The following is a 26,964-nucleotide window of genomic DNA, read 5'->3' as shown; positions in this document are numbered from 1 at the left end:
CGGCAGGCACTGTGCCAGCTCTGGGATCATCCATGCCCCCGCAGCTGGCAGGAGGGTGACACAGACATCACAGTGCTCTCAGAGGCCATGCTGTGTGCACCCCAGCTAATTCACCGCAAGGCAGCACGGTGAGCCCCTACCCGACTCACACTGTGCTCCCTTATCTGTGTTTGGGGAGGGAACACAGCACCCTGCTATTCCATCCTGGGAACACCGTGGGGTGCAGCAAAGCCTCCTCTCCCAGCTGTGTCTCGGGACTGCTGCCCTTTGCCATCTTATTGTGAGCCAACAGAGACCCTGTGTAGATGGGTGAAGGGGAGTGCTCAATAGGACAATTACAGGCTACACTTGGAAATTATTCTCCTAAGCAGGCTCAGCCAACGTGCTCATGCCCAGGCACTGAGGAGGAAAAACATCTTATGTAGCATATATTGTAAAGAAACTGCCACACGAAGCGTGGAGGAAGGACAAAGGCAAAACCATGCATGGACTGTATTCTGAGGCAGCAAAACAAATTCTCCCTTTGTAGGGTCTAGGGAAGTCTTGAGCATAATCAACTTTTGAAAATCATTTAAATAGTTGTCATGACTCTGTTCTCACCTTTTCTCTTTTGATTTGGCTCCCATGATGCCTGAATAGCTCTCCTGAAGCCAGTTTACTGTCTATTGTCTGCGCCTGATGAGAGCTGTTATTTCTGATTAGATACTTTCCTTCTGCATTCCAGATCTCTGCCCTTCATTCCTCTCCCTCAGCACATTTCTCCCTCAGCACTGGTGCTGTCTGATGTGAGTACCACTCGTACAATGCCCTGGTGGGTAAGAACAAAAGCAAGAACATGTCACACCTTAGCCTAAGGCTGCAACCGAGGGGCAATAACCTCACATCTGGAAGTGCCTTTATATTGTGCTGCCCCCATGCTCTGGAAGTTCTGCAGGGTTTAGTGTTTCCAAGCTAAATACATTTCCATCATTTTTCTATTCATAAAAAGTCCCTCTACAAAACATGCCAGGCTCCAGCTCTGTATGAATTTATTGCATTGCAACTTCCTATAAGCAGGCCGTTAAAGAAAGCAGATGTTTCCATGGATGTTTTTAAGGTTGAGGAGAGCCCTTGTCTCCCAACACCTCCCCTGAGCCCACTGGGACTACTGACTCTGAAAGGCAGAAGCATAAATTAGCCTTTGCAGAATCACAATTCTTATACCCTACCAAAAAAGTGGATTAATGCTCATTTTCCCTTTTAAGCACGACCAGCAATTGGCTGGAGAAAGCTGAAATACATCTGTATCCACAAAAGAAATCTCCTTGCTCTCCTGCCACACTGGGCCAGTGTTCAGCACATTCAGGACAGCTTGCAAGCAGTGCACCAAAGCACTGGGATGTCCCACCCTTCCTCAGCCAGTGTTTTTTTCCAGCAGGTGTTTCCAGTGCCCCCAGTCAGCAAGCAGAGAATCTCTGGGCTTCAAGCACATGGAAGCCTCTGGCACGGGGCAGAAATAGGCAGCTCAGGGGAGAGGAGAGCTGGAGATTCTCCCAAAATAAGAAAAAACCCAAAATGGGATTCTCAGCTGTGAAAAATCACAATCCCATGCCTATTCCAGCCCAGCCATAACCCTCCATCACTGAGAGTGCTGTGATACAGGATCCCAGTCCTTTGGCTGAAGAAACCACCTTGCTCACCTCAGCCCTGACCCTGGGAGCCTCCACTGCTTCATGCTTCCAGCTCCTCGGGGCTGCTGAGCTGTTTGACACTGCTCAGCCCGTGGCTGCTGCCAGCAAAGGCAGCACAAGGTGTTTTGCCCTCAGGGAAGTGGAAATCCTTCCCCTCTACACACCCACAGCAAGCCCCTGGTTGCTGTCAGGATAAACCTAGCCACGGCTGTTTTTGAAAGGCTGGTGCTCCCCGAGCAGCACTTAACATCACTGTGAAGCTTTAAAATGAGATCTAGAAAATTGCACTTGCTACTGTCTGTTCGAGTGTAAACCCCACTGGACCAGGGTGGAGGATCCCTGAAGGCCAACTATGTTATCTTTGTCTGTAGAAAACAATTTGAAAGCTGATTTTAAAATGCTGCAATTAAAGGCTTCATATAAATGCATTTCTGATGCTATCAACAAGCTCACAGACTTCAAGCTCTTTCAAAATACCAATGCCTTCAAGCAAAAAAGCTGGTTTTGTTTTTCCTTCATGGTGAAGGGACTATGGGCAATTTACACACACTTTCTAATCTTAAAAATAGTTTATCAGTGCTATGCATCTTACGTGCTATGAATTCCATACACAGATTGTAAAAATATACATAAAGCTTCGTACAAATTTACCGTTCTGTCTATAGATTCATGGCTGAAGATAAAGCATTCTGGTAGAAAAGCTTGGGGGCAGGCACACAAAATCTGATGAGCAGGAGTTCTGTAAAATTTAATAGAAACATTTCTACCTATATTTTAGATAATCAGATTACAGTGGGATTTCAAAATTAATTTTCCTTTCTTTGGCAGTTTTATGTTGTGTTTTGGGAATAATCACACAAAATGAACACCACAAATGAAAATCTTGGGTTTATTGAGGTCACTAGGGCAACTCCTACTGGGCCAGGGCCTCATTTTATGAGGAAGCCTTGGTGAGAAAATAAATCCAGACTTCCAGAAATGGAACAGCACGCCAAAAAGCCTTTTCTTAATTTTATTTTGAACACGGTCACACCACCATCTGAAAAAGCAGCTCCTTTCATTGCCTTCAGGAAAGCAGCAGGTACTCCTGCTGCCACTGACTCCCTGCAAGCATGGAAGGACAGGCTGGCTCTCAAAATCGCTTTTTACCGTGGCCAAATACTGCTGAGGGGCTCAGCTCCCCATCCCACCTCACCCTGGGCCAGGATCTCAGCTTCCACCCACTGCTGGCCTTGGGAGCTCCAAAAAGGCTCTCTCAGCTTCCTTCCTTCAGCTTGTCCTGGGCTGTAGGATAATGAGCCTGGCTTACCAGAAATCCTGGGCTCCTAAATTGAGAGCTGAGCACTCAGAGCCTGTTTTAGACAGGATCTTGTCCTCCTGAGAGGCAGCTGCCGTGAGCTCCTGAGGACTTTCCAACTGAGTGGGAGCTGGGGGCTCCTTCTCCCCCAAACAGAGTATCACCTGCAAGACAAACAACTCAGTGCACCTCTTGGGGTCTAACCCTAGATACATCCCAGCAGCTTTTCCCTCCACTTCAAACTCCTTTCTTTCCTGGCACAAATACACACGTGATTCTCTGCCTCACCAAACACAGCGCAAGAGACTGCCACTGCTCTCCCTAAAATCAGTTTCCAAAGCAAGTGTCCTTACCTCTGTCAGATTTCAGGCAGAAGCAGAGGAGAATGTCCCTCTGGATGCGACAGGCCATCCTTTATTCACCTTGTCCACGCAGTTCTGGCCTGTTTACCAAAGCACCAACCTCCTCTACTACACCAAGGTAGGCTGCTGCTGCCAGTGTGGTCCTAGCTGCACCAAATCCCACTGATACCAACCACACATTTAAGAGCTGGTGTCATCAGCACAGTTCAAGACAAAAGACACTTCCTGCTCGAAGCTAGTTCCCAGTGGGAAGTGCTGGGCATGGAACAGAACTTGGATCAAGAATGAGGCAGTATGGTACCAACTACTGCAGGAAGAATTCTAGAAAAAAACTTACCAAAAGTGGCGAGTTTGATGCCTGTAAATATGATTTGATCGTAATTTCGGATGAACTCTGAAAGTATTGATTTTTTCTGGGGTAGACTTCCTCAAATTTCCATATCTATCAGACTGTAGAGCATTTTTTATCATTAGCTAGTAATATATGAAAGGTCTTGGAGATGGACATCATGGAAGTGAGGCTTCAGCTTCACGGACCTTAAAAGTATTTAAAATGAAGTCTCACATCTCCTGGAAGAAAACTGTTAATAGTCAGAATTCTGAATAACATTATATAATTAACTTTTCAGCAGAGAACAGCCTCTTGGCACTAACCATGTCCTTTCTGATACATCAGACACTGAAAAGCATGGCCTTTCCTGTGCCAACTGTCTTTGAGAATAAACAAGAGACCCTCCCCCTTCATCTCCACATGCTTAATAATATTAATGGAACATGAAAATATTAATGCTAGAAGACAAGGTCTTTCATAAAGCACATAAATGAATTCATTCACTCTAGCTCATTAGCTTAACCGTCAACCTTTTTACAATGTAACTGATTAACATTTTCATTGTTCTTCCTTGTTTTTTCCTGAGACTTTTGCTTTGGGGATCAAAAGATCTCTGAATACATAAGCTCGACAAATACCCCTGCACAACTGTACAACAATAGGAACTGTTAAAAGAGATAACTAAGTAAGGGCTTTCACAGCTCATGCTTCAAAGATATTGCAGGAAACAACCATTAAAGAATCATTTTTATTTTTATGTTTAACGCGATTATACACATTCATGAGTCCAACAAGATCTGCACTGTGACATTAAAGATACAGTACAATAACATTCAACATGAGGTACTTCATATATTTATATATATATCTGTCCTTTATAAATAATGCTGTAAGCCTGCTACGGTCAAACACTGCTTCAGCACAAATGGGTGCTGGGACCTGAAGTGAGCCGAGTTTGTCACAACAAAAAAACAAAACCCAAAACAGTTCAGTGCAATAAGTGTGAAGAAATTAAAATGTTTACTTAAATACTACTTTAGATATGCAGAAAGTATACAACATTATGCTCTCTTATCACAGATTTCTGTCACCAGGCAAAACAAAGATACAGGTAGCCAGGAACAGCTTAGACAGAATCTGCGAGGTGATCTCTACCAACATTACGTTTACATTCCAGGCTGATATGGCTGATGCTTGCAAAGTGTCAATCAATGTATTCAAGCTTGGGTGCCTCTGCTAAACCAACCAAATCCACATTCAGACACCTACTGAAGTGCCCTGATGTCCCAAGGTGACTGGTACAGGTCACCTTCTTACATCCCACTACTTGTTAGCATCACACAGTGCACAGAAATGAGTTGCAATGTGAGCACCAAAAGTGTTTTGGGTGCCTTTGTTTGATCTCCCACACTGGAAACCTTTCCCTGCACCAGCTCCTAAAACCTGGAATGGATTCAGAAGAATTAAGCTAGAGGTTGCTTTCATCCTACTTCGTCAAAAAGACTTCATAAAAGAATCAAATAAGAACAATAATTAAATAACAGCTCTTTTTCTATGTATTACGGCTAGAGTATTTGGATCTCTGAACTTCTCTTCCACCCAGTGAATGTAGCAGATACCTCACCTTTATTTGCAGGTAAGTCAAAACAAAAAATAAATTAAAAGTCAGAACCCGAGTCTAGATACACCAATGCAGTACTCTCTGACTTGTCCCACCAGCTGAGGCACCTGGTTTTTTTTCACAACTCAGAATGCAGCTTGCTACCACAATCAACTTGTCAATCTGATCATCACTCGAAGTAATTATATCTGCATCAGCTACTTGCTGTAGGAAAACTTAATCAGCTGATTAGCCTCTTTCTCTGCTTTGAAATGGATCTAAATAAATGGAACTGCTGCTCAGATGTTGTCTGAAAGCTGATGACCATTAATTACCTCATCACAACCTTAGATTCCTTTTTATGATCTCTTCAGCAACTCTTCCTCCACTCCACATTTATACTCTCGTCTATTTTCAGCTGCAGATCTAAATATAAGTAACCGGAGGTTTTTTTAAATCTCTCTCTGGGAGTTTTCCATGGAGCATTCTGTTTAGATTTCACAACCAGTCTGGATTATGTACATCTGTTACAAAAAACAAAACATTTTTCTATGTATTTGAGGGTATTTACATTTCAGAAAGAGCGCTGCTTAAACACACATGTATGTATGTATGTATATAAAACATTAAACGCTAAGATGGATGAAAGGCATAAATCCTGCAGGGTACTTTTTTACCTGGCTCTCTTTTTATTACCTAGATAGAAGATCTGGGCTTTGGCCATAAAGGGTTTCATCACTACACTCCAGTTTTCCTTACTTCAGATGGTATTTTGGACACCTCAAAGATATATTGGCACTTTCCTATGGCTGGGGGACAGGGTTCCAGCCGTCAAGCAACACTTAGAGTAACAGTATTAAACTGGTAAGAAATCATGGGAGAGAAACATTTTTAGTGCAGAACTGACAAGTGAATTTAGGGTTATGCTCCATTAATGTGTTGATATACTGTGACATTAATCTTCAGCCTGTCTGAAGAATCATTTGGTCCTCTCATTTTGTTAAAACACACACAACAAACAGAACCCACTTTGGAGTGAAGTAAGAATGAGGTGCTTTACAATGAGCAGTGTAGCCTTTGAGGAACAACCATCCCAATGCAGTGGTGAAGGATTTTCTTACGTTTAAGTACTACCTGTGGTTCTTATTCATACTGGTTTCCTTCCCTGGTACAAGGAGTATGCCTCATACTTTTGCAAAAATGATACAGACATGTAACAGGAAGTTTGGGGGGAAAAAATCAGGCAAGGAAAAGGTTCTGTACCACAAAATCTTCTGATTGATGTGTAGTCATAAGCAGTTGCAAGAGCTCTAATATTAACACATTAGAGAAGACTTCCTCCCCCTCACTGTTATCTGATGATATACACTAAGTGTAATATGACCACAGTTGGGAATCTTGTCTTTGTCTAAATTTCAACTAGCAATAAAATGAAAAAAAAAAAAATCTCATATTCCAGAAAAAAGTCCAAGTCAAGATTAATACATTCTTTTGTTCCTCTAAAATCTGCCTCTACCACGTTTAAGGAAGAAGAAAAGAAACCAACCCAAACCAAACAAACAAAAAATTATCCTGCATCAGATGATTGACATTAATTCCCATTTATTTAGCAAGGATTCAAAGTGGTGCCATTTAAAGAGCAGATCAACTCAAGTGTAGCAAAAGCTGGGTCATGGGAGTAGAGTTTCAAGAGCTGCATACACAATTTCAACACTTGCAAGTACTTCCTTGCCTCCAAGGTGGGACTCCTAGACAATGACCTCCAAGGGTGACCTGCCAAGCCCACATCCCTTCCTCACTGTGAACATGTCCATGCCCAGGGAACATGGTCAGCATGCTGTGGAGCTTGCTGAAAGAGGCTTCCTTCTCCCCATCTTCCCCTGGAGCCATCCCAAACAGTTGGCTGCAGGCGAATCTCACAGGATGAAGGCTTAAACTTGCGCTTTTTCTGCTTATAACTGAAGGACTTCTTTCAGCTCCCATGGTCAAAAGCAGCTTGGTTTACTGGAATCTCCGAAGTCTGCAGAGCAGACAGCAGAGAGAGCTATAAAACAAGGCTCTTCACTCTCTATCCCTACCTCCCCAATATAAGCAGAAAGCAGGAAACAAAGAAAGAGAAAACGGATCAATGAAGACAGTGTTTAGTGAGAGACAAGAGTGGGACGTCCTCTGGTGATTCACAGGGGCATCAAAGAAAGGGTCAGCATCACCAGCAAACACACCCCTCTTACAAAGCCTTTAAAACGTGCTTGTTTCTAAGAGCTTCCAGTTTAAATATTACACTTAATCACCAACGATGCTACAAGTACAGCAAGCCAGGAACTTGCCCTCAGTGTTTAGTTACATATTCCCTGTCCTGATCACATATCTGCAGGCCTGAACCAGTTAGGTTCTTCATAGCAAAATGCTTTGTATCCACACACTCTCATTCAAGCATAAAATATGAGTTCGGGAATTTGCCCCCCCTGTACCCCTGTGCCATTTGTACTGTCCGAGGAGCACTGAAACTGAACAGTCACCTTCCCACACTGAACTTCTGTCATTCCTTCTTGTCCAAAATAGCTGAGTTCGTTACCATCCAGGATCACGCTCGCTGTGTAAAAGGTGTCAGGCTCAATCTGCACCGGATATTCAAACCACACGGGAAAAGTGTTACTAGAACCATCCGAGAAGTATTTACTCAAGTTCTGGCCCAGGATAACTCCTTGCCGCTTGAGTTCGATCTTGGCACTGTACTCTGCCGATCCGCAGCTGGAGCCGTAGAGCCCAAAGCCAGCGATAAACACTCTCTTATCCACAGCAAACTGGATGCTGTCACAGCGGCCCCGGTAGCGCCACTGGTTGCTGCGGTAGGCGCAGGACTGGAAGCGGTGGCAGCGCTGAGGGACGAGGCCTTTGCGGGGCTTGCTGACAAACTGCAGCTCCGGCTTTTTGGCAGCCGTGTACCACAGGAAGATGTCGTTGGTTTCGTTGAGAGTCAGGATCCCCGACTGGGCGGCGCCGTTGGCAAAGTCGTCGAGGGCCATGGTGGGGATGCGGATCAGGTAGAGAGCCTTGCCCAGCACCTTGCGCTTGTTCTCGATGGTGGCCGTCAGCTCTTGTCGCTGGCACTCCACTTCAGCCCAGTTCAGAGCTGCCTCGAAAACAACAATTTCTTTGGCATTCAGAGTCTCCCTTCGGAGAATGCTTTCAAGTGTCTGAAAATCAATGTCACAGAAGCCCTCAGACTTCAAAGCGAGCTCAGCTTGGGCATCAATCACTTCCCAGCAGCGCTGGGTCAGGTCAGGTTCCTCGAATAAGCAGCTCTGGGAGAGCAGCACGCAAGCGTTCTTTGCGCTCAGACTCGTCTCGAGGAAGTTGACGCAGGCGCGGGCCAGGTGAGGGACAATGTACTTCTTGGCGGCATAGAGCGTGGCCAGCACGGTGTCTGCGGCCAGATCGATCTCGTCACAATAGATGTACCTGAAATAAAGCACACGGCGGTTACGCTGCTGCTTAATGCAACACCAGAGCTTGTCAACTGCAAACTTATCAGAAGTCATAAACTACAAATATTTAAATGGCTCCACATTAAAACTAAGCAGTGCTTTTGGGGAGTATTGGTTAAAACCAGAAAGAAAAAAATTCGGCACTTATATCTGAGGTGAATCCAACTTCCCATTTGGGGTACATGCTTTGAGACAATTGTTTAAAAACCGCAACCCCTGCAGCTCTGTGCTGCTTCCACACAGGCCTTGGCTGATGAGAGGCCTTGGGTGCCAGGATGAGCAGGAGCTGCTGCAGAGCTGCCTCACTGAGCTACAGGAGTCTGGACCATGTGTTACCAAGAGTCCCTGGACTGCACATCCCCTGATGGGGGACCATGATGAACCATGATTCACTGAGGTGTGTGTACAAACACAGCAATGGTAACAAGTTCGTAGGGAGTAACTAGGTAATCTAAGAAGAGAAATGCTATTCAGGTATATCAGGTGCTATCCATTTCTGTAACTACTGGGTTGGGTTTTTTCAGGGGGTGGCTTTTTTGTTTGGGCTCATGTTATTGCTTGATTTCTTTTAACGGGTGATGAAGCATACAGGAAATGGAAAATTTTCAGGTTTTTAATGTTCACAACATCCTAACTCAACTAGCACAGCATTTTCACTCGGTCTCACTGTGTAAGGATGAAAAAAGCTTTACTGCTATGGTAGTGTGGTGAAAGAGATGAAGGTGAAATTCTATTTATGTGACTAAACTGCTGGGATTCGTTGCTCAGAGAAATGAAGCATTGTACAGTTTGTTCTTTTCAATATCTCATGCTTCAGGGCCCCATTTGCAGCTGGTGAATGCAATGTGCTAAAACCATGCCAAATGCAATTTCACTCTTCACAGGGATAAGCAAGTCTTGATGGTTATGGCTGATAAAAGTGTCTTCCTCCAGAAAAGCTAAAGTTGTATGCAACCCTGTACTAATTAAATTTTTCTAGTTAGTAGGTTTCCCTACACAATGAGTTTTCTGCAGAACAGATGTGCCTATAAAGAGGAATTAGTACCTACATTGATCTGATTATAGTTGTAAATAACTATTTGCATTTTTGCAGCTGTAAGAGATGTATCCTCCATGCTACACTACGAAAACATGCACAGAGGACATACTGCTCCGGCAATATAAAATCTAAGAGGTTACACAAGAAAGAAAACTTACAGAGAGCCAAACCTTTTTTAAGCCTTCACTACTTGGTTTCAGCTTATTTGTAAAACCAAAGAATATATCTCTATATCAATGGTTACAGGCTTAGCTCCTTTACTGTCCAAAAAAATTCCATGTTTCAATTAATTTGTTTTTATGATTCTCCTCATTGCTCTGCAACTCTTTCCTCCCTTCTATTGCTTCTCTTTGCCTGCTGATACAGCAGGGAATGATGACATCTGTTTTAAATCGAAATAGCACAAAAGTTGCTATTTTAATATTCATGAAAGTAAAGAACTAATATCACTGATGTGCAGCAGACACAGCACAGATCGGCTGTCAGCAATACTCCACACCTCTCATTCTGCCAACGCACCTCGATTCTGGTCTGCAATTACTGATATTCCAGTTTTACCCTGTTCTCAGACTGAGGATTCTGCCAGACCACAGGGTTTGATGGTTTACTAACACATTCAGCCTGGGATGAGATGAGATCACAGTTCTAACTTGAACAGGCAAGACTGAGATAAGATATAATACATTAAAGCACCAATTCAGTGTGACAGCTAGGCTATGAGTTTAACCTTGTTTTTAAAACTGTAGAGAACAGTCAAAGCAGTTTTATTGGGAGAATAAGTAATATCTACCAGTTGAGGTGTTTCCTGTTACACCTGGCAATACCTTGTTGTCAGAATGCCCACTGTGTAATAAAACACAAAAAATACTTATGCTGCAAGAATTCATTGTCCCGGGGAAAAAAAACCCAGCAAGACGTCAAAACCAAAAAACCCGAAATACCCAACTCAATGTATTTCTTGACAAAGTTTATGATGTGGAAAGAAGCATACGAAGGAGAGGACTGCTTTGGGATAGATACAGTCTTTCCCTCTGTAGCAACAGCATCATGAACCTTCCTACCCATGGCTCACAGCAGTTGCAAGCAACAGTCACAGGGATGATTTCCCAGAGGGAGAGGAGTGAAAGGGATGGTGGGGATGCTGCACTGCTGAGCACCATCCCTGTGCCTTCCCTGCACCACCACTGCTGCACCATCCCGGTGTCTGCAGACACTGGAGTGCTCTGCAGCCTCAGGCACTCTGCGTCAGGGGAAGGCAGCACTGGCAAGGTTACCTCAAAAGCCACACAGACCACAAACTTTTCCTGGTCTTCTAGGTTTTTTCAATAAAAGCTGAGAAGGTGAAGAATCCCATGTTTCTGGTCATGCTCTCATAGACAGTTTCCTAAATTGCCACAGGCTAAGTAATATGCCAAGATCTCAGTATTGATACTCTTTTCTAGGCTTGCTTTCTGCACACATTTCTTAATGACGAATTCAGAAAGCATTCAGTTCTCCTATGGCACATCATGTTTAGCCACAGTGAAATAGATTTGCTGTTCAAAAAGAAACATGGGGCTGGAAGAATCCAAGTATCTTTTATTTGTGGTTTGTAAAATTCAGTATGAAAGTAAAGCATTTCTGAGCTCTATCAGAAAACAAAAAAGGCCCAAAGCAAAGATCCATAACACACATCCCTAAAAAATTTCATATCTTAACTTTATATTCCAAGTCTACAGAACATCTGTAGAGCTCTTCCTGGCAGTTACCAATATTTGCACAGAACATTCCTGACGTTGATAATAACCTATAAAAACTCTACATGCAACTTTAAATGTTCATCTATGGTGCCATTGAAATGTAAAAAAAAAAAGAGAGAAAGAAACTGTTCTGTAATCACAAGCTAGTCAAAACAATCTATGAAATACAATAAATTGCTAGCTAGTGATTATATCATTACATGCAAGAAAACCTGCAGCATATTAAAAGGATCACTATCACATCCTGATGCATTTTCTGTATAAGAAAGCAATGGAATTTATTTAAGCTGAAGGGAAAAAATCTTTCAAAGCCATAGCATTTCTGTGATAGGGCATTTCTCTTTGACAATCAGAGTTTATAGATACCTTCAAGGACAATTCAGCAGGGAAGCTGCTTCATTATGCCCGTTTAGGAAAAGACAGCATTTCTTACACAGTTTGCAAGAAGAAAAATAATGATCATGCAAACTGACTCATTTTGCTTGTTAGATAAAACCCCCTATTCGTGTAAACAGCCTGTTTAGCACTTTTCAAATGCATCAATATGATACATGAAGAGAAATTTGTTTTTCACAGGCAATATTGAATAACTTAGGGCCATTTTTCTGAGACAAGCCCTGCATACAGCAGGTTTATAAAAGAGCTGGAAAGATGTCAGTATACAAACCCAGCAATTTACTGGGTTCAGGGGGCTTTTGTACGTGCGTTTTTAACTTTTCACTATGCTTGCAAAGTAGAACAGTTGGTTTGGGGTTTTTTGTTACAGCTGACAAATCTTTTTAGTAACTCCATTCCTTTGTGTAACGTGTAGTGACAAATCAGATCGATAGGCATTACAGTACACAATGTGCCCAAAGATCCCCTGTCAAAGTCATTATTTACAACTGCCTACATTAGCCTAATATGTGCGTGCCTGGAAGTACGGGGGGAGAGCAAAATGAGGGGAAAGTTTAAAACACAAAAAGAGGAATATTTGAAGCGACCACTTTCTTTCTGTTTATAGGCAAGTCTAATACTTCAGCTGTGACATTAGCAGTGTATGTATACATCAGACAGGAAAACATATCCAGCAGATGAATGATGCTTACTTCAGCATTGCAAGAAAAGCAGCAGGCTCAACATCTGGTATACGGATTTCATCTTTGTCCTCAGCAAGCTCTCCGTAAAACATCGCATGGAATACAGAGCTCCCAACAGCCAGGACATACTGTTGAGAAAGGGAAATCTTATTTCATGCTTCGAACTGAAAACACTGCCAACATAAACAATGTGGGAGAGCCACTCTGAGCATGCTGGGCTTCACTGACGGGCTCTACTGACACACTTCAGTAAGAAATGAAGTCCAAGTTAAGAACAAATTACACATTTTCCTTGCATTTTACTCTCCTGGGCATAGATGCATTAGCTACTGGAAAACGCTCATCTCCAGCACAGAAGTTAACTATTCTAGGAAATCTCAAGAGCAATATTAATCAACAGCACAAAGCAGTGTTCCTAACTTTACTGCCTTAGCCCAACAAATGTACAGTTTAACTGAAAACACAAAGAAAAGCCAGGGACAGATTATCCCCCTCCATGTGGCCTTTTCAGATCCAGCCTGCTGCCTGTCCCAGAAGAGCCGAGCCTCCCACGCTCTGTCCCAGAGTAACCGTGGGAGCTCTCCGGCTCTCCTTGCCCGAGCGGATCGTGCAGCTGTTGCTTACTTTGTGTCCTGGCAGCCGCTGGGTCCCACCTGGTGGCCCGACCACAAAATGAACATCTGCCATCAAGTCATTGTTGAACATCACTGCATTTCTACAAACAGAGGGAGCGTGTTAATTTGTGGTGCCCAGGAACTCTCCGCATGCCCCAGACCCAAGAAATTTAATTTCTTAACAACTTCAAGTTGCTTGTTAGCAAAGAGAAGCAGGTCCCACTTTGCTTCAAGCTACTTTTCACATTGTCACACAAATATCCCAGAGAAAATACTAAGGGAGCAAAAGTATGTGTGGGGGGGGTGTGTGTGCAATAAAACAAACCCCTAAACTTCTGAAAACTTTCCAAGAAGTGGAAATAAAAGTCCAGAGCAGGTATCACTGAAAATTCCCACCGAGGTCTAAAAGCAAATCTTTATGGGTATGCTACAGCTTTCAGCAACATTTTTATTTACTCAAACAGATTTACTGTCTGGAAAAGTAATATTAAAACATTTTCTGTTGCTAAAATGCTTATTTCACACACACATAGAGGGAGCAAAAAGACCAGACAATTGAAATTGAACTGTGTTTTCTTCAGCAAATAAATGCATCCTGGACATTTTGCTACTTTTCACCTTTCCATTCAAACACCATAAAAACTGCCCTGAACTTACCTCTCTCTGATGGTTGGATAAAGTCCTTGCCAATTAGGTGCAGGAATAGTGTTGTTGTTATTGAGATTTTGCTGATGGTACTGCTGGACAGCAGTCGTATTAGTGTTAGCTGGTTTCTTTCGGGGGAAAATATCAGCAGCCATCTTCTTCTTCTTTTTGGTCTTCAAGGTAATGATTTCATAGCAAACTGGAGGCAATTTGCTGCTGCTACTGCTGCTGCTATTTCCTTTCTTAGAGCTCTTCTTAGACCTGTTCTTGACCGTCTCTGGAAGCATCAAGAAGAAGGTGAGACATTTCATGTTCTTTCCTTTCTCATCTACCATGAGTATACTGGTGTGTAAAGCCCGACAGCCTAACTAGCTAGGAACATTTAGGAATGCACGTGGAAGCTGTTACACCGAAAGCGGCGGAGCCAAGAGTTTGCTTCTTTTCCAGCAAGACAAGGTGACCTTTCCAGCGCACCGAGTAAGAAACCGACTTTAAGTTTGATCCAGTACTTGAATTGTTAAATACATCCCCATCGTTCCCGCCAGCTTGCTTTCTTTGCAGCTTTCCCGATCAGGAGCCGCCTGGCAGCGGGCAGGCTGTCCGGAGGGGCAGCAGGAGCGCACGGTGGCAGTGCCAGGCTGGCGGCGAGCTGAAGTTGTGCGGGAAAGGGCTGGGAGCGGAGCGGGACTGGCAGGCGTGCGGCTGGAGCCACAGCGCGGAGCCAATGGCTGCAGCCACCGGGAGGGAGCGATTGGGCTCGCGCACAGTGACACCTATTGTAGCCTGCGCCGCCGCCACGTTAAAGCCACAGCATCGCTCCCGCATCTCCCACGCAGCCAGCGGCGACTCAGCAATAAGCGGCACACGCGGTTGCGTAAGCGCCGGGCTGCCTGGCGGCGTGTGCGTGCGTGCGGGAGGGAGTGTGAGCTCTCCTCGGTGACACTTCAATTGTCACAGGGGGAGCAGTGAGAAGTTGAGATCAGGTGGAAAGATCTATTTGAGTCTATCGCCGTGGGAGCTATTTCCACGGGCATTCAATATTAGCACAGCTTCCTTCGCCTCTAGCGTTCCCACAAATCGCTGCTGTAGGAGTTGCTCAGCAAAAGTGTGCAACAGCTACCAGAACCGAATTCAAGCGATCGAGCGGCAGCAGAAAAGAGAGATGCAGTCAAACAATCCCTTTCAGCAGCTCCTAGTCCAGTGTAACATGAACAGGGATGAGGTCACAGCTTCAACTTTAACTCCTTATGTTTCCAGACAACATAACAGCCTTTGACAGGGTCCCAAATCACTAAGCAGTGCTAATTAAGCCAGCTTACACCAGACATGGCTGCACCACATCAGAAGAAAACTTCTGTATGTGCAATCAGATTAAAGCAAACCAGAGTGAATGTATTTAATCAATATTTCAAAGCATTACATGAAAAAGTTCGAATTATTTAGACAGTCTTGGGCAGAAATCACTCCTTGAGATGCAAATACAGTCCGATTTTGTTCACAAATACTTTCTGAAATAAACAGGATATAAGTTATGTCAACCAAACCATTGAAATAGGAAAGAAGTCTAATTTTTAGTCTTTGGTTTATTCCAAACTTAAATTTAGATCAGATTTTCTTAATAGCAGGTCAACTGTATAGAAAAACCACCAAATAAGCATAGCCACTTAAAAACAAAAGCAGGGAAATAAAGAATATTAGGTATGGGGTTGTCAGTATATCACACCTTCAAATATTGGGGAGGGAGATAGTTAAAATATGATTTTATAATGACTTTCAAGTTTTAAAGAAAAAAAATCCTCTGCTTTCAAAGCTAATTTAGCCACATTTTGCCTTAATTAGTTTAGCTGGACAAGAGTATAGCAGGGAAATTAAAGGGATAAAAGGTTGGAGGAGAAATCTTGTTGAAGCCCCTGACAGAAACCTGCCACTGACTCAATAGAAATATTACTCAGGCTGTTTATTCAATCTCCATCCCAACTGCCTGAATCCCAGCTGTGGCTCTGTAACACACACCCAGAATGCCTTTAACCCAAGAGTGTGCAGGTATTTCAAAGACAACCAGGTCTCCCAGGGAGATGCTCCACACGAAGCACTAACTGCACGCCCTGGCCATCTGGAGGCTTTGCTGCAGTGGTTGGGGATGATGCCATTCCCAGACACACATCTGTCCTCTCTGTCTGAAGGCACTGCTCATGGAAGGGGGAACAGAAGGAGATGTGTCCATGCCTCAGCTGCTACCCTTCACAATCCAACATCTTAGTGCAAAATCTCCTTCACTGCTGCTTTAAAAGAAGATGGTGGGTTATGCCTGGTGTAGCTGAAAGGCGGAGACACGTTCCTAAATACATTAAGGGGAGGTTATGTAACTTGCAAAGAAATTATTTCTAGCAACCTTTTCTTTCTCCTCCTTGCTTTTTCCTTCTTTTTTGTCTGCAACAGATTGATTGGAAAGAGAAGCTAACAACGTAAACCATATTGAACTGAAGAGAGGGAAAGAAAGGGTAAAGGAGAAGAAACTCATCCCACAGATGGGATCCTAAAACTGCTCACAGCTGAGTTTATAATGGGAACACAGCAGGTATTCCCAGCACAGAATTTGGGTTTGTTGAGTTTGCGTAAGTTTTTTCCCCCTCCTTATGTAAATTCCCAACCCTTCTAGTTACAAAAATAACCCTTTTGCCACTGCACAGGACAAACATTTCAAAAGGAAGAAGACTTAAAAAAAAAAAACCTCCTAAAGATACAGAAAAACACAGACTCTTCAGAAAATCTGGTTCTCAGCATTGCAGTTGGCAGAAGGCGAAAGACAGCAGGAGTTGGGAGATTTGACTGTTCCACAAATCCATTTTATAGACTCCCAAAGTATATAAAAATCAAGGTCTCTGCACATTTCTTCAAACCAGTGACCAGTACAAATCTAAAGATTATGCACACAGACACCAGATAATGTCACTGGGAGGCTACACAAGATAATGACGGACAGACTGACTAGCTAACTCCGTGTGGGAAAGACAGATCCTAAACGTGAATCCACAGGAATCCACCAACCTTTGAGTTCTGTAACACACCACACACAGACAGCACATTGTGCTTTCTGGCAAAGAAAAGGAGGGAGAAGCTGCAGCTGAAGCAAGTTCTGCCTGAACCCAGAAGTCAGACAGACCCCAGCAGACAGGAAGGATCTGCGTGACAGGATAAAAATCCACCCCAGTAAATAAAAACCCAAACTGCCATCTTTGCCTGCCCTTAAGCCTCCCACCAAAACCTGGTCTGCTGTAACTGGGAAACAGTGCTGATTCCACAACAGAATCTAAGTAGATTTTCATAGAATTCATATGACAAACTACTAACCTCTTACAGGTTCATCCCACCTTCCACTGCATTTCCTCATCTCAGAAGCTAAGTCTCATAAAGCAATCTTTAGATGGATGTGAAAATGGGAGTAACAAACCCCAAAGAATTAGTGCTATTCATACTCCCTATTCTTTCTGTTTTGGCGGCAGCTTCCTTCACTTATTTTCCTACAACAGTGTTTTCTTCTTTTACTATACACATACTGTTAATGAATTTAGAGATCAATACACTGGCAGTCAGTAAAAACAACCTATGAACTGCTGCCTGTTGAAAGACCAGTCAAAATCCCCAGTTCAGATCAGTCTGTCTCCAGCAAGAGGATCAAGCAAATTGACCTTTTCTGACCCAAAGATCTATCCATTTCTGAAAGCTTATTACAATGCACTCCTAATCTTCTTCAGCAAGTCTCATTTTTCTTCATTAATTATATATTAACAGAACTAAACTTGATATGTACAAGTGAGAAAATGGGAAATACAGTCCTTCAAAGGCACATTAATTTTTATTTTACAAGCAAAGCAGTCAGACCAGAAGTATTTTACGTTAAAGGGTGTATGAAATTCCATGCTTAAATCTTAACACTGGCCTAATGGGTATTCAGAATGCCAGAAGGGAAGAATTAAGCAAAGGAGTGTATTCCCAGTCTGAGATACTACACATCAAGTTACATGCCCCTTTCAAATTATTAGGAGCAGGTTACAAGCCCTTGGAAAGCAGTTCCTGAGTAAAGATTGTGAACTGAAGCAGCAATTTTGCTGTTCAAATCCAAGTGTGTGCAACACACCTGCAATCCCAGTTTCATTTATCCCTTAAGAACATAATATACCTTGACACCTATGTGTGGCACAGGAGTCACAGCAAAGCCCATCTCTTGGTACAACTTTTAATAGTATGTTACTACTATAATTACGCCTTTCTAAAGATAACTGCCAACAGAGAAATCAATTTAATTTCCAGGGCTAATGGGAGTATTCTTCCTCATACTTCATGCAACAGTCTCTCCTGCTGCAATAGCAAGGATACCCAAGTGTTTCTATCCTTTTTTTCCTTCTTCTCAGTTGAGTTTTTCTACATCTCTCATTTTCAGACCTGTTCCTCATGTAGTAAGTAGGAGCATGAACTAGACAATTCTATAAAAAACAAGCTTTCATCAAAATTCCCAATTCTTTATTACAATCACATCATGAATAAAGGAAAGAGCTCTTAGTAAGCAATGAGGAAATGCATACATTTATTTTTGTTTAAAGTTGCCAAGTGTCTTCTTCGGCAGTTACTATGCCTATGCATTATTAACATTGTTTAAATTCTGAATTTCCCCTGACAAGGAAACAAATTTCAGATGACACATCTTGATTAACCAAAATAAATACACAATGTTAATGTTTAACAAATCTACCTGTCTGCCCACTGCTAGTTTCCACGGAATTTAAGTTAACCTTAAGTACTCATTTAAAAATGGAGTATACATGTTCAAAACCCAAACGAACAAACAAACAGAAAACCTCATTAAACCCAACCCACACAGCTGCAGTGCCTTGTTCTGTTTACCTATGAATTATTTAGTCACTTGGAAGAGTCCTTCCCAATCACCAGTCCAACCCTTCTGTTTGTAAAAAGAAATTTGGAAAGGGGACCGATAGCTCTACCCTTCATTTCCTCAGGTGAAAAAAATGCATTACAGTTGACAAAACCTTCCAATCTCCTCTCTCCCAGGTTTCTCATTGCCAGCACTGGAAGTAGTTAGGATGGCATCTACTTCTGTCTGCTGCATGGAAAAACCAGCAATGAGGTCCTCTATAGAAAAAAAAAACCAAAAAAAAAACCAAAAAAAAACCAACTAAAAGCAGGAAGAAATATGGGCAAAATTGTAAAGACGCTCAAAGAAGCCAGAACAGATGCTAAAAAAACAGCATTAACTTCCCAGAATAGCAAAGAGCTGTGAAAGAGTAGAATAGTATCAGAGTAGAATTGCATCTTGAACCAAGACTAGAAGCTTTAAACCAAAGTCCAAAATAGCTAAATTATATTTTTGTACAGAAATCATGCTATACTAGCAACATACTTGTTAACAAATATTCTTAAGTGCTTCATTTTTATGAAGATTTAAACACTTCACATAACGTTATCCACTAAGACACCTTTCACATTTTGTTTCCTAAATGCTTTAAATTTCTTAATGCTTTAACAAAAACAAAAGTAAGAAGTCCTGAGCAGCCCATTCAAAAGGTAAACACAAACTTACATAAAATAGAAACCTAAAGAATGAGTATTCACAACTATTTTTCACTCTTGTAGAATTTGCTAGCATATAGCCTACACATGGCATTTGTTTTTAGTTTCTCTACCAAAGCAGCCTTAACCTTTTTATAACGTCCTTTTTGTACCTGTAAGATATTTTTTAAGCAATATCTATTTTGAGACAAAGCAATCAAAACAAAACATATTTAAGAATAGCATCTAGCCCTATGTTACTTGCAAATAAACATGCACTTTTCTTTATGGATTCCAAGTCACTTTCCATGAACCTGTTCCTATCTCAAGTGCAACATCTCCCACTCTCATTTTTTCCCATTACTTTTCTTGCTTATCTGCTTAAAGTCCGCAATTTACCCTCAGTGAGAGGTTGAATAACTTCATATTTGTGCCCCAAACACCAAAGATTTTGCTATGCTGTTTTTCTTTCTTTTAAATGTTTTCTTCCCTGATGGACCAAAATAAATACAACTAATGCATCAGAGTGAGAAAAAAAATGATCAAAAATTTCTAGTATTTTTATTCTGATTTCAACACCGTGCCTGCTGCATGAGTGACAGTCAATGTAAACCACAACTGTGACAAAAAAGGCCAAGGTTTACACCACCTGCAGTGAACAATATACTTGACCCCATTACAGTGAATTACCCCACTGGCATTCTCTTTGGGGCATATGGAAAGAAATAATGTCAAATGCTTCATTACAACATGAAATGTATGATTTTACAAGCCTGCTAAGACATATTCCCCACTATCATAGTTTGGAAGCTGCAGTTAGAAAATATTCCAGAGCAGAATTTGCAATGTGTTCTATGAGCATGAACTTGTTTCTTGACAGTTCAAAGTAAAACCAAGAATTATAAATGAACTCTGAGATGAGAAAACCTGCAACCACAAAATGAGAATTCAATTCAAGGTTACAGCAGATAAACTGTTCTTCTACTAATTTAAAAGAGACAAATTATGTGTTTGTTCCCCATCACTGCTACTCAAGCTTGTCTATTTTATTTCATGTAGAGCTTTGCTCTTGACAGTCCATAGGGTGAAAAAAGAAGTTCTTTCTTAGCGACAGCCATTTACTTATTAATTTATTTATTTATAAACATGATATTTCAAACCTGAAAGCACTCAACCCTTTTTCTAAGGCAAAGGTCAACTTTAATTCTACTCTGCCTCTTACCAAGACTGACTTACAAAGGAAAGATCAGATAGCTCAGGAAATTGGTAATGAGATACAGTGGTTTTCGTCTCTAGGTCACTAATTCTAAATTGACCAAGGTCAACAGTAATCAAAAGTCATTAGCATTTAATGATCCTTTGGTGCCCTGTGAGAAAGAAGCTAGTGATCTTAGTGCACTTCAGAAAAACCACCACTACAATCAGCACTCAACATGCTGCCTGCTTCAAGGGAGAGGTCAGATCGGATGACTACAGGCAGAACATCCAAGCTTGCAGACAGGTCTTGCCTATGTAGATAAACCATTATACTAACTCAATCTTGGCCCAGAAACCATTATTTTCAAACTGAATAGTTAAGTCACTACAGGCTCTCTAAAGGGAAGGCTGTAAGGTGACTGCTCCTGCTCCTTTACATCAGCAGTTCCCAAATGCTGTGTCCCCCCTATACACGGTAAGTGTGCAAAATGCAAACAGACCTTCCTCAGAGAGAAAGCTTCTCACCTGGGAGAACCAATGGAACCAGAAGTAACTACTCCGTAAGTGTCCACAGGGGAACTGCATCACAGTTGATTATGTTGGTGTATAATTCAAGGACTCCATTTTTCATGTGCAGGTAACCTACATCCACCATGCCAAACCACTGTGTTGAAGTTCCCAGTGGGACACAAGACAGGGAAAAGACACTGCTACGGTGCACAACCACACCTACAGTGGCCTGCACACTTCAGTTCCTTGGGACTGTCATGGTAACAGCACCTTCAACAAGGGTAAGGAAAACAGGGGGGTCTTTTGGAAAGCTTGGTTAGGTGTTGTAATGTATGGATCTGTCATGGAAATATCATGCCAATATCTGTAGTTTTGTATCTAGTGAAGTTTAGGGAACATGCAGCTTAAAAGCCCATAGAAGATCAGCAACCTGTGTGTTTACAGCAGAGCATCACAGCTGGCAGCATTCAGTATGTTAAATGGGAAAAGTCTGGTACAGCTTCTGGCTCCCATTGCATTTTATATTACAAAAGAGGAAGATCACACCAGCTAGTGAAAGAGGAACAGCTCAGTCCATTGGCAAACCAAGCACTTGATAAGAAACACATTCTCAACCACAGTGGCTCTCACTTTTCAAAAGTAAGAATTAAAACCAATGGGTAACAACTCTTGCAGTGCTTTTGCAATTGTTTAATAACCCCGATTTTTAGATATGAGAGGCTGATTGCTGCTAACCTGAGCCTAATCCAAACAGTTCAAGGAATGGAATCAAACATGACATCCTTTAAACTGCACTGTCCTGAATGATTCTCCCTTTGCCACACATATATACTCCTCAAATTCTGGTTTCAGAATGTAATTTTAGGCCTTAAGATGTATTTGTCTATCAGTGTTAGGATATCTTAAATGCATGAATCCTTCTTCATGGTAACTCTGTGACATATCAGAACTGCAGTAGAGAGAAACTAAGGGGCAAGTAATCAAACAGAACAGCATAATTAAGGGACTGTACCAGATAAACATACATACCCATTAGTTTTATGTATTATGAATTTTTCTACAGTATAAAAACCCTTACCTTTTCTTGGTATACATGGGGTAGTATCACTTTGGTCTTGTAGAAGTATATCATTGAAGGCAAAAGGCAAAGAGCACTAAGGAAAACTCACACCTCTCAGACAAGAAAACATGCCACCTGCCTGAGGAGCTGCTTTCTTTGCATACTCTCAGAAGACTCTTGCAACCAAGCAGCGAGACAGCACTGCCATAATTCCAGAGAATGTAGTTTTTTGAAGTAAGTTACTCCTTTAAATGACTTTGGATGTGAAGAGGAGAAAATGTAGCTAGGGTGGTTACAGAGTGTAACCTGGTACATAAATATCCTGTCATGGAAAGATGTTATCAACAAGTCATTCAGCCTGGTATTGGAGTGGAACATGATCCTCTATTGAAATATTTGTTCAGGATATCAGGTAATCTTAGGGTATAGGCGAGAGGGCTAGACAAGGTGATGTCTCAAGACACCTTCCAAATCTGGTTTTTTGCCATTCTTCCCCCAGCACAGCCAGGACAGGCAGCAGAAACTCACAGATTGCCAACTAGCTCCCCACTGTTTTGAAATGCAAACATTTTCCAGACGTCGGACTCGCTTGGTTTTCATGGCAGCTTGCCGAGTTATCAAACTCAGAGAGGGCAGCAGGATCAGAAAACAGATGAGGCAGTACCCAAAAATGGGAAGTCTGCAAATTTGAATGAAGTGATGTCTTACTTAAGCCTCCCCCCTCAGCTCTCTGGCACACATATGTAAAGTGGTTTTGTAACCAAGGCACGGGGTTGGAATTCAACTTAATGGCAGAAAACACAAGCGATGACAACTTCCACCACAAAAAGCTTTTAATATTTGCCTTTGTAGATTCCCATCTCTTACTTCTCTCTTTTGCCTCATCTATCAGCCCTTTGAGATAGAAGCTGCTGCTGTATCACTTATTTACAGAATGCCTCAGAAAACAGCTTCCACACCAGCTCAGGTGTCTGAACATTTGTAAAAAAGAGTAACAGCCAGCAAAGTCTGAGGAACTACCACAGACAGTATCAGGGCAGAATCATTTTATCAGAATTATCAGAGAAAGCTAATGCTGGGGATAAACAATATTCTCCTGCAGAATCCATGTGCACAAGTTTCTACAACAGGTGATCTAAATTTCTTCTCACAACAGAATACATGGCCTATCATCATCAGACCTATGTTTTAATTGAGCCTACCTTAGCACTGCTGCTTTCATCATGAGTGGTAAATTTAGACAAAAAAAAATTACTCAGAAGCTCTAACAAGCAACTGACCAAAACATAAAAATTACTCTTGCAACTTGCATTTGTTTTTTCCTCAGCCTTAAAGGGCATGCTAAATGAATCCCATGTTGCTTCTGGAAGGTGTTTCCTCTGGGGCAGAGCTGAGGATCACTGGCAGGGAAACACAAGGAAAGTTATTGTGCAGTTAGCTACTGGGGGGATTTAGAAGGGGAGAAAAAAAATAAAGTACTGCAGTCTATATTCAACTTTGGCAATCCTGCAGAACTTACTTCAAATGAAGGCCCTAGGAGATTTGATTTGCAAAGCTAAATTAGCCAGTAAAACCCAGATATTGTGCACTGCGACATCCTGCACATACTTTTTGTAGGAAATGGTAAGACCAATTTTTTCCCACTAAAATAAAAGCTATTTTGAGCCTGACCCTAGCATAACAGTTTAAATAACACCAAACAGTATTGTACACCTTTAACCCAGCACCACTTCTCTGCAGAAAACAATCCAAAAACCCAGGGCACAGATTAAAATTTAACACACAGATCACATGCTGAAAACAAAGTACAGCAAGGACTAACAACAATACAGAAAGCCTGCACCAGCACTTCTCAGATGAGATACTGTGTTGAATGTTAGTAACCACACTTTGGGAACACTTAGGTATCTTAACTTCAATTCAAACTTTTCCTCTAACTCAGAACAACTCGCTACTCCCTCCTGTTTTACAATGCATCAGCACTCAGGAAACACCACAATGGATTGAATCTATAAACCTCAAGGTTCACAGGTGGGTTTCCCAAAACAAACAGGAAATCGGTGCATTGTAAAGGTGTGGGCCTTACGTGGAACTAGGGAAGCTCCAGCCGCAGGTACATCGGGAAGTTCGGCCACCAGCCTGTGCAAAGGAGGCGGGATTTGTGCCAAACGCCGTGCAACTGTTCATTCTGCTCCTGGGAAGTTTACCGAATTAATGCTTTAAGTACTTCTCTTATAAAAGAAGCTTTACTTGAAGCAGGAGCAAAGCCCCAAGCCCAACTTTTGGGCTGGCACAAGGGAACTGGCGGCGCATGTTCGAGACCGGGCACAGCCGGGTGCCGGCGCTCCTCCCGAGCCCGCTCACCGGGTCACCGCCGCACAAAAGGCGGCCGAGGGGACACCGCCACCCGCCTGCGGACACGTACCGCGACTGCGAGCAGGCACAGGCCGTGCCGGGGGGCTCTTTGTGCGGCAGCGCCGGGCGGCTCGGCTTCGCTCCGCTCCCCTCCCCGCCCGCGCTCCGCCGCGCTGCCGCCGCTCAGGTGCGGCCGCCCCGCCCCGCCCCTCACGGCGGCGCCTCCGCGGGGCGCGGGGCGCTAATTCCCCGCCGGCACCGCCACACACCGGGGGGCCGCGGGTGTCCCCTCACGGTGTCCCCTCACGGTGTCCCCTCACGGTGTCCCCTCGCGCGCGGCCCCGCGCGCCCCCGCCCCGCACTGACCTGAGGGCGCTCCCGGGGCGGCGCGCGCGGCCCCTCCTCGCACCGGCGCGCGCGCGCGGCCCCGCCCCGCCACAGGGGCGCGCGCGCGCGGCCACACCCTCGCCCCGCCCCGATCCCGCCCTCGCCCCGCCCCCTTCCCGCCCGCCGCGCGCGGCCCCTGAGGCGGGGCTGTGTCCCCAAAATCGCCTCACACAAGCCTCCCTGACTCCTACAGTCCTGGTGGCATGCAGACCTAGTATTTCCCCTGCGAACTGAGGTGCGAAACGAACCGACAACACCTTCTTTAAAAATTATTATTATTTTTTCCGATTTTTAGATTAGAAATCCCGTTAGTGCCCGAAGTTGTGGCATATTCGTACAGCCCAGACTGACGATTTCACCTCCGAAATAAGTTGGGACCCAACCTAATAATATATTTAAAAAAAAAAAGTTTTTGTGAAATTAGGAATGGCATTAGTGCCTGAAGTTCAAGCATCTTCATGGCTTGTTGCAACCAACCTGGTTGAGGATTTGCCCTCTGAATAAAAAAAGTGGGGTTATTTTTGGTTGGTTTTTTTTTTTTTTTTGTGCATGCACCAATATATCTGAAGACAACAGTTCACCTTTCCCTTTAGACAACAGCTTTGTTAGGCTAAATGTTACGTGGAAAAATACTTGGTAGTTGAAATCTTTGTGCTTGTTCGTCCACTCTTACTCACAACCTCCAAGCAAATCAAAAGAAAAAAAACTTCCAATCAAAAAAAAAGAAAAAACCACCAAAACTTTTAAAACAAACAAAACAAAACCCAAAGAAACAACCCCCAAAAGCAGCAGCTTGCAGGAGCAACTCCTCAGGATGCAGCCACATTTCATCCCAGGGCCAGCAACAGGCAGCTGGAGGGAAGAAACCCCCTTCCCCCTCACATTTATTTGCTTTTTCCCAAATAAACTCCATCACACAAGAAGAGATTCATGCCATACATCCTTCCTTGCAGGAGCTGTTCTTATCTGGCTGCTCATAGGGTGGCCAGGTTGAAAAAACAAACAAACAAGCCACAAAAACCAACCCAAAAGCTAACGCCAAAACTTTTTATTTTTGAGCCACTGAAGAAATAATCAAGAGGGATGGAGCATTTTCAGGACCAGTGCCCAGGATTATCCAGGAGCTTCATAAATAAGGGATTTCTCATAACACCAGTGTATGTAACCACGTGGGAAATTAAAATGCATTGCTGGCATTTATTTTTAAGAGCATAGCAAAAGGCTTTGCTCTAGGGAAAGTTTGTGTTTGGGGTTTTTTTTTATTATTTTCCCTCCGAAGAAACAATTATTTCTGGAATTGCTGCTGTGTTCCAGCTTTAGTCTCCAGTGAACACTCATTACCTATATTATATACACATTATTCTAGCAGATACCTTCACAATGTGAAATTAGGCATATCTGTGGATAATCAGCACTTTGCATTTCCCATTTTAATATTTTAGCTATTAAAATAGATAAGAAACCAAACAGCAACAATAATGACTGTACACACACACACACACTTTAGAACTGTTATGGATTTTACCAGCAAAGCACACGTTTTAAATTGCAGTGTGTCAATGATCATTTAATTGGGACTTGGGAAGCCAACAAAATAATCATTGTCTGAAGTGAACTTAAACACACTGCAGAAAAACACTGCAGTTTCCCATCCTGTATGCAGACTGAAGGTAAAAGGCCCTTTTATAGGCAAGTTGTGGGGAGAAGCCTTTTCCTCCAGCTTAGAGGAGGCTATTCTGCAGCCTGAATTTAAAATCCTGTAGTAGGAAAACGTAGTCTGGCTTTAATCCCAGCACACCCAGGAGTTAAAAGGTAAAGTTCTTGACCTAGATAATCTTTAAGGTCCCTTCCAACTCAAGCCTTTCAATGGTTCTATGATTTTTTGCAGCCACCACCACCCTGGGGGAGACTTGGCACACCCAGCTGAAGGTGCAGGGCACTGTCCATGGCACTGGAGCACCAGTGCCACCCCACCCTCAACCCTCTTCCCTGGCAGGGATGTACAGCCATGGGTGACAGGTGACAT

At 42.9% G+C, this 26,964-nt stretch overlaps 1 protein-coding gene and 1 long non-coding RNA gene across 6 annotated transcripts; both read right to left on the bottom strand.

Annotated features, from left to right (window-relative positions):
- Positions 1–606: 606 nt before the first annotated feature.
- LOC146438862 (uncharacterized) lies at positions 607–3,905 on the bottom strand. The gene is made up of 4 exons (XR_014851210.1): positions 3,667–3,905; positions 2,980–3,131; positions 2,322–2,409; positions 607–808 (listed from the first exon to the last, which is right to left on the bottom strand). It is a non-coding gene; the product is annotated as an uncharacterized LOC146438862 (long non-coding RNA).
- A 489-nt stretch (positions 3,906–4,394) lies between these two features.
- Positions 4,395–24,990, bottom strand: BTBD3 (BTB domain containing 3). 5 transcript variants are annotated; one of them, XM_085054022.1, is made up of 6 exons: positions 24,918–24,990; positions 23,507–23,596; positions 13,877–14,141; positions 13,230–13,320; positions 12,615–12,733; positions 4,395–8,722 (listed from the first exon to the last, which is right to left on the bottom strand). In XM_085054022.1, the coding sequence occupies exons 3-6, from the start codon at positions 14,017–14,019 to the stop codon at positions 7,690–7,692; spliced, it is 1,386 nt and encodes a 461-aa protein (XP_084910148.1). In that variant the 5' UTR covers positions 14,020–14,141; positions 23,507–23,596; positions 24,918–24,990; the 3' UTR covers positions 4,395–7,689. The 5 variants fall into 5 exon arrangements, with proteins under 5 accessions (XP_084910148.1, XP_084910150.1, XP_084910151.1 ...); XM_085054024.1 differs by lacking the exon at positions 24,918–24,990 and adding an exon at positions 24,622–24,855; XM_085054025.1 differs by lacking the exon at positions 23,507–23,596 and having other exon boundaries at positions 24,918–24,980.
- Between the last annotated feature and the right edge of the window lie 1,974 nt (positions 24,991–26,964).

Source organism: Lichenostomus cassidix, chromosome 3 (genome assembly GCF_008360975.1).
Source record: "Lichenostomus cassidix isolate B80296 chromosome 3, HeHo_3.0, whole genome shotgun sequence".
Lineage (NCBI taxonomy): Eukaryota > Metazoa > Chordata > Aves > Passeriformes > Meliphagidae > Lichenostomus > Lichenostomus cassidix.
Note: the sequence above shows the minus strand (reverse complement) of the source record. Positions and strands in the feature narration are given on the sequence as shown.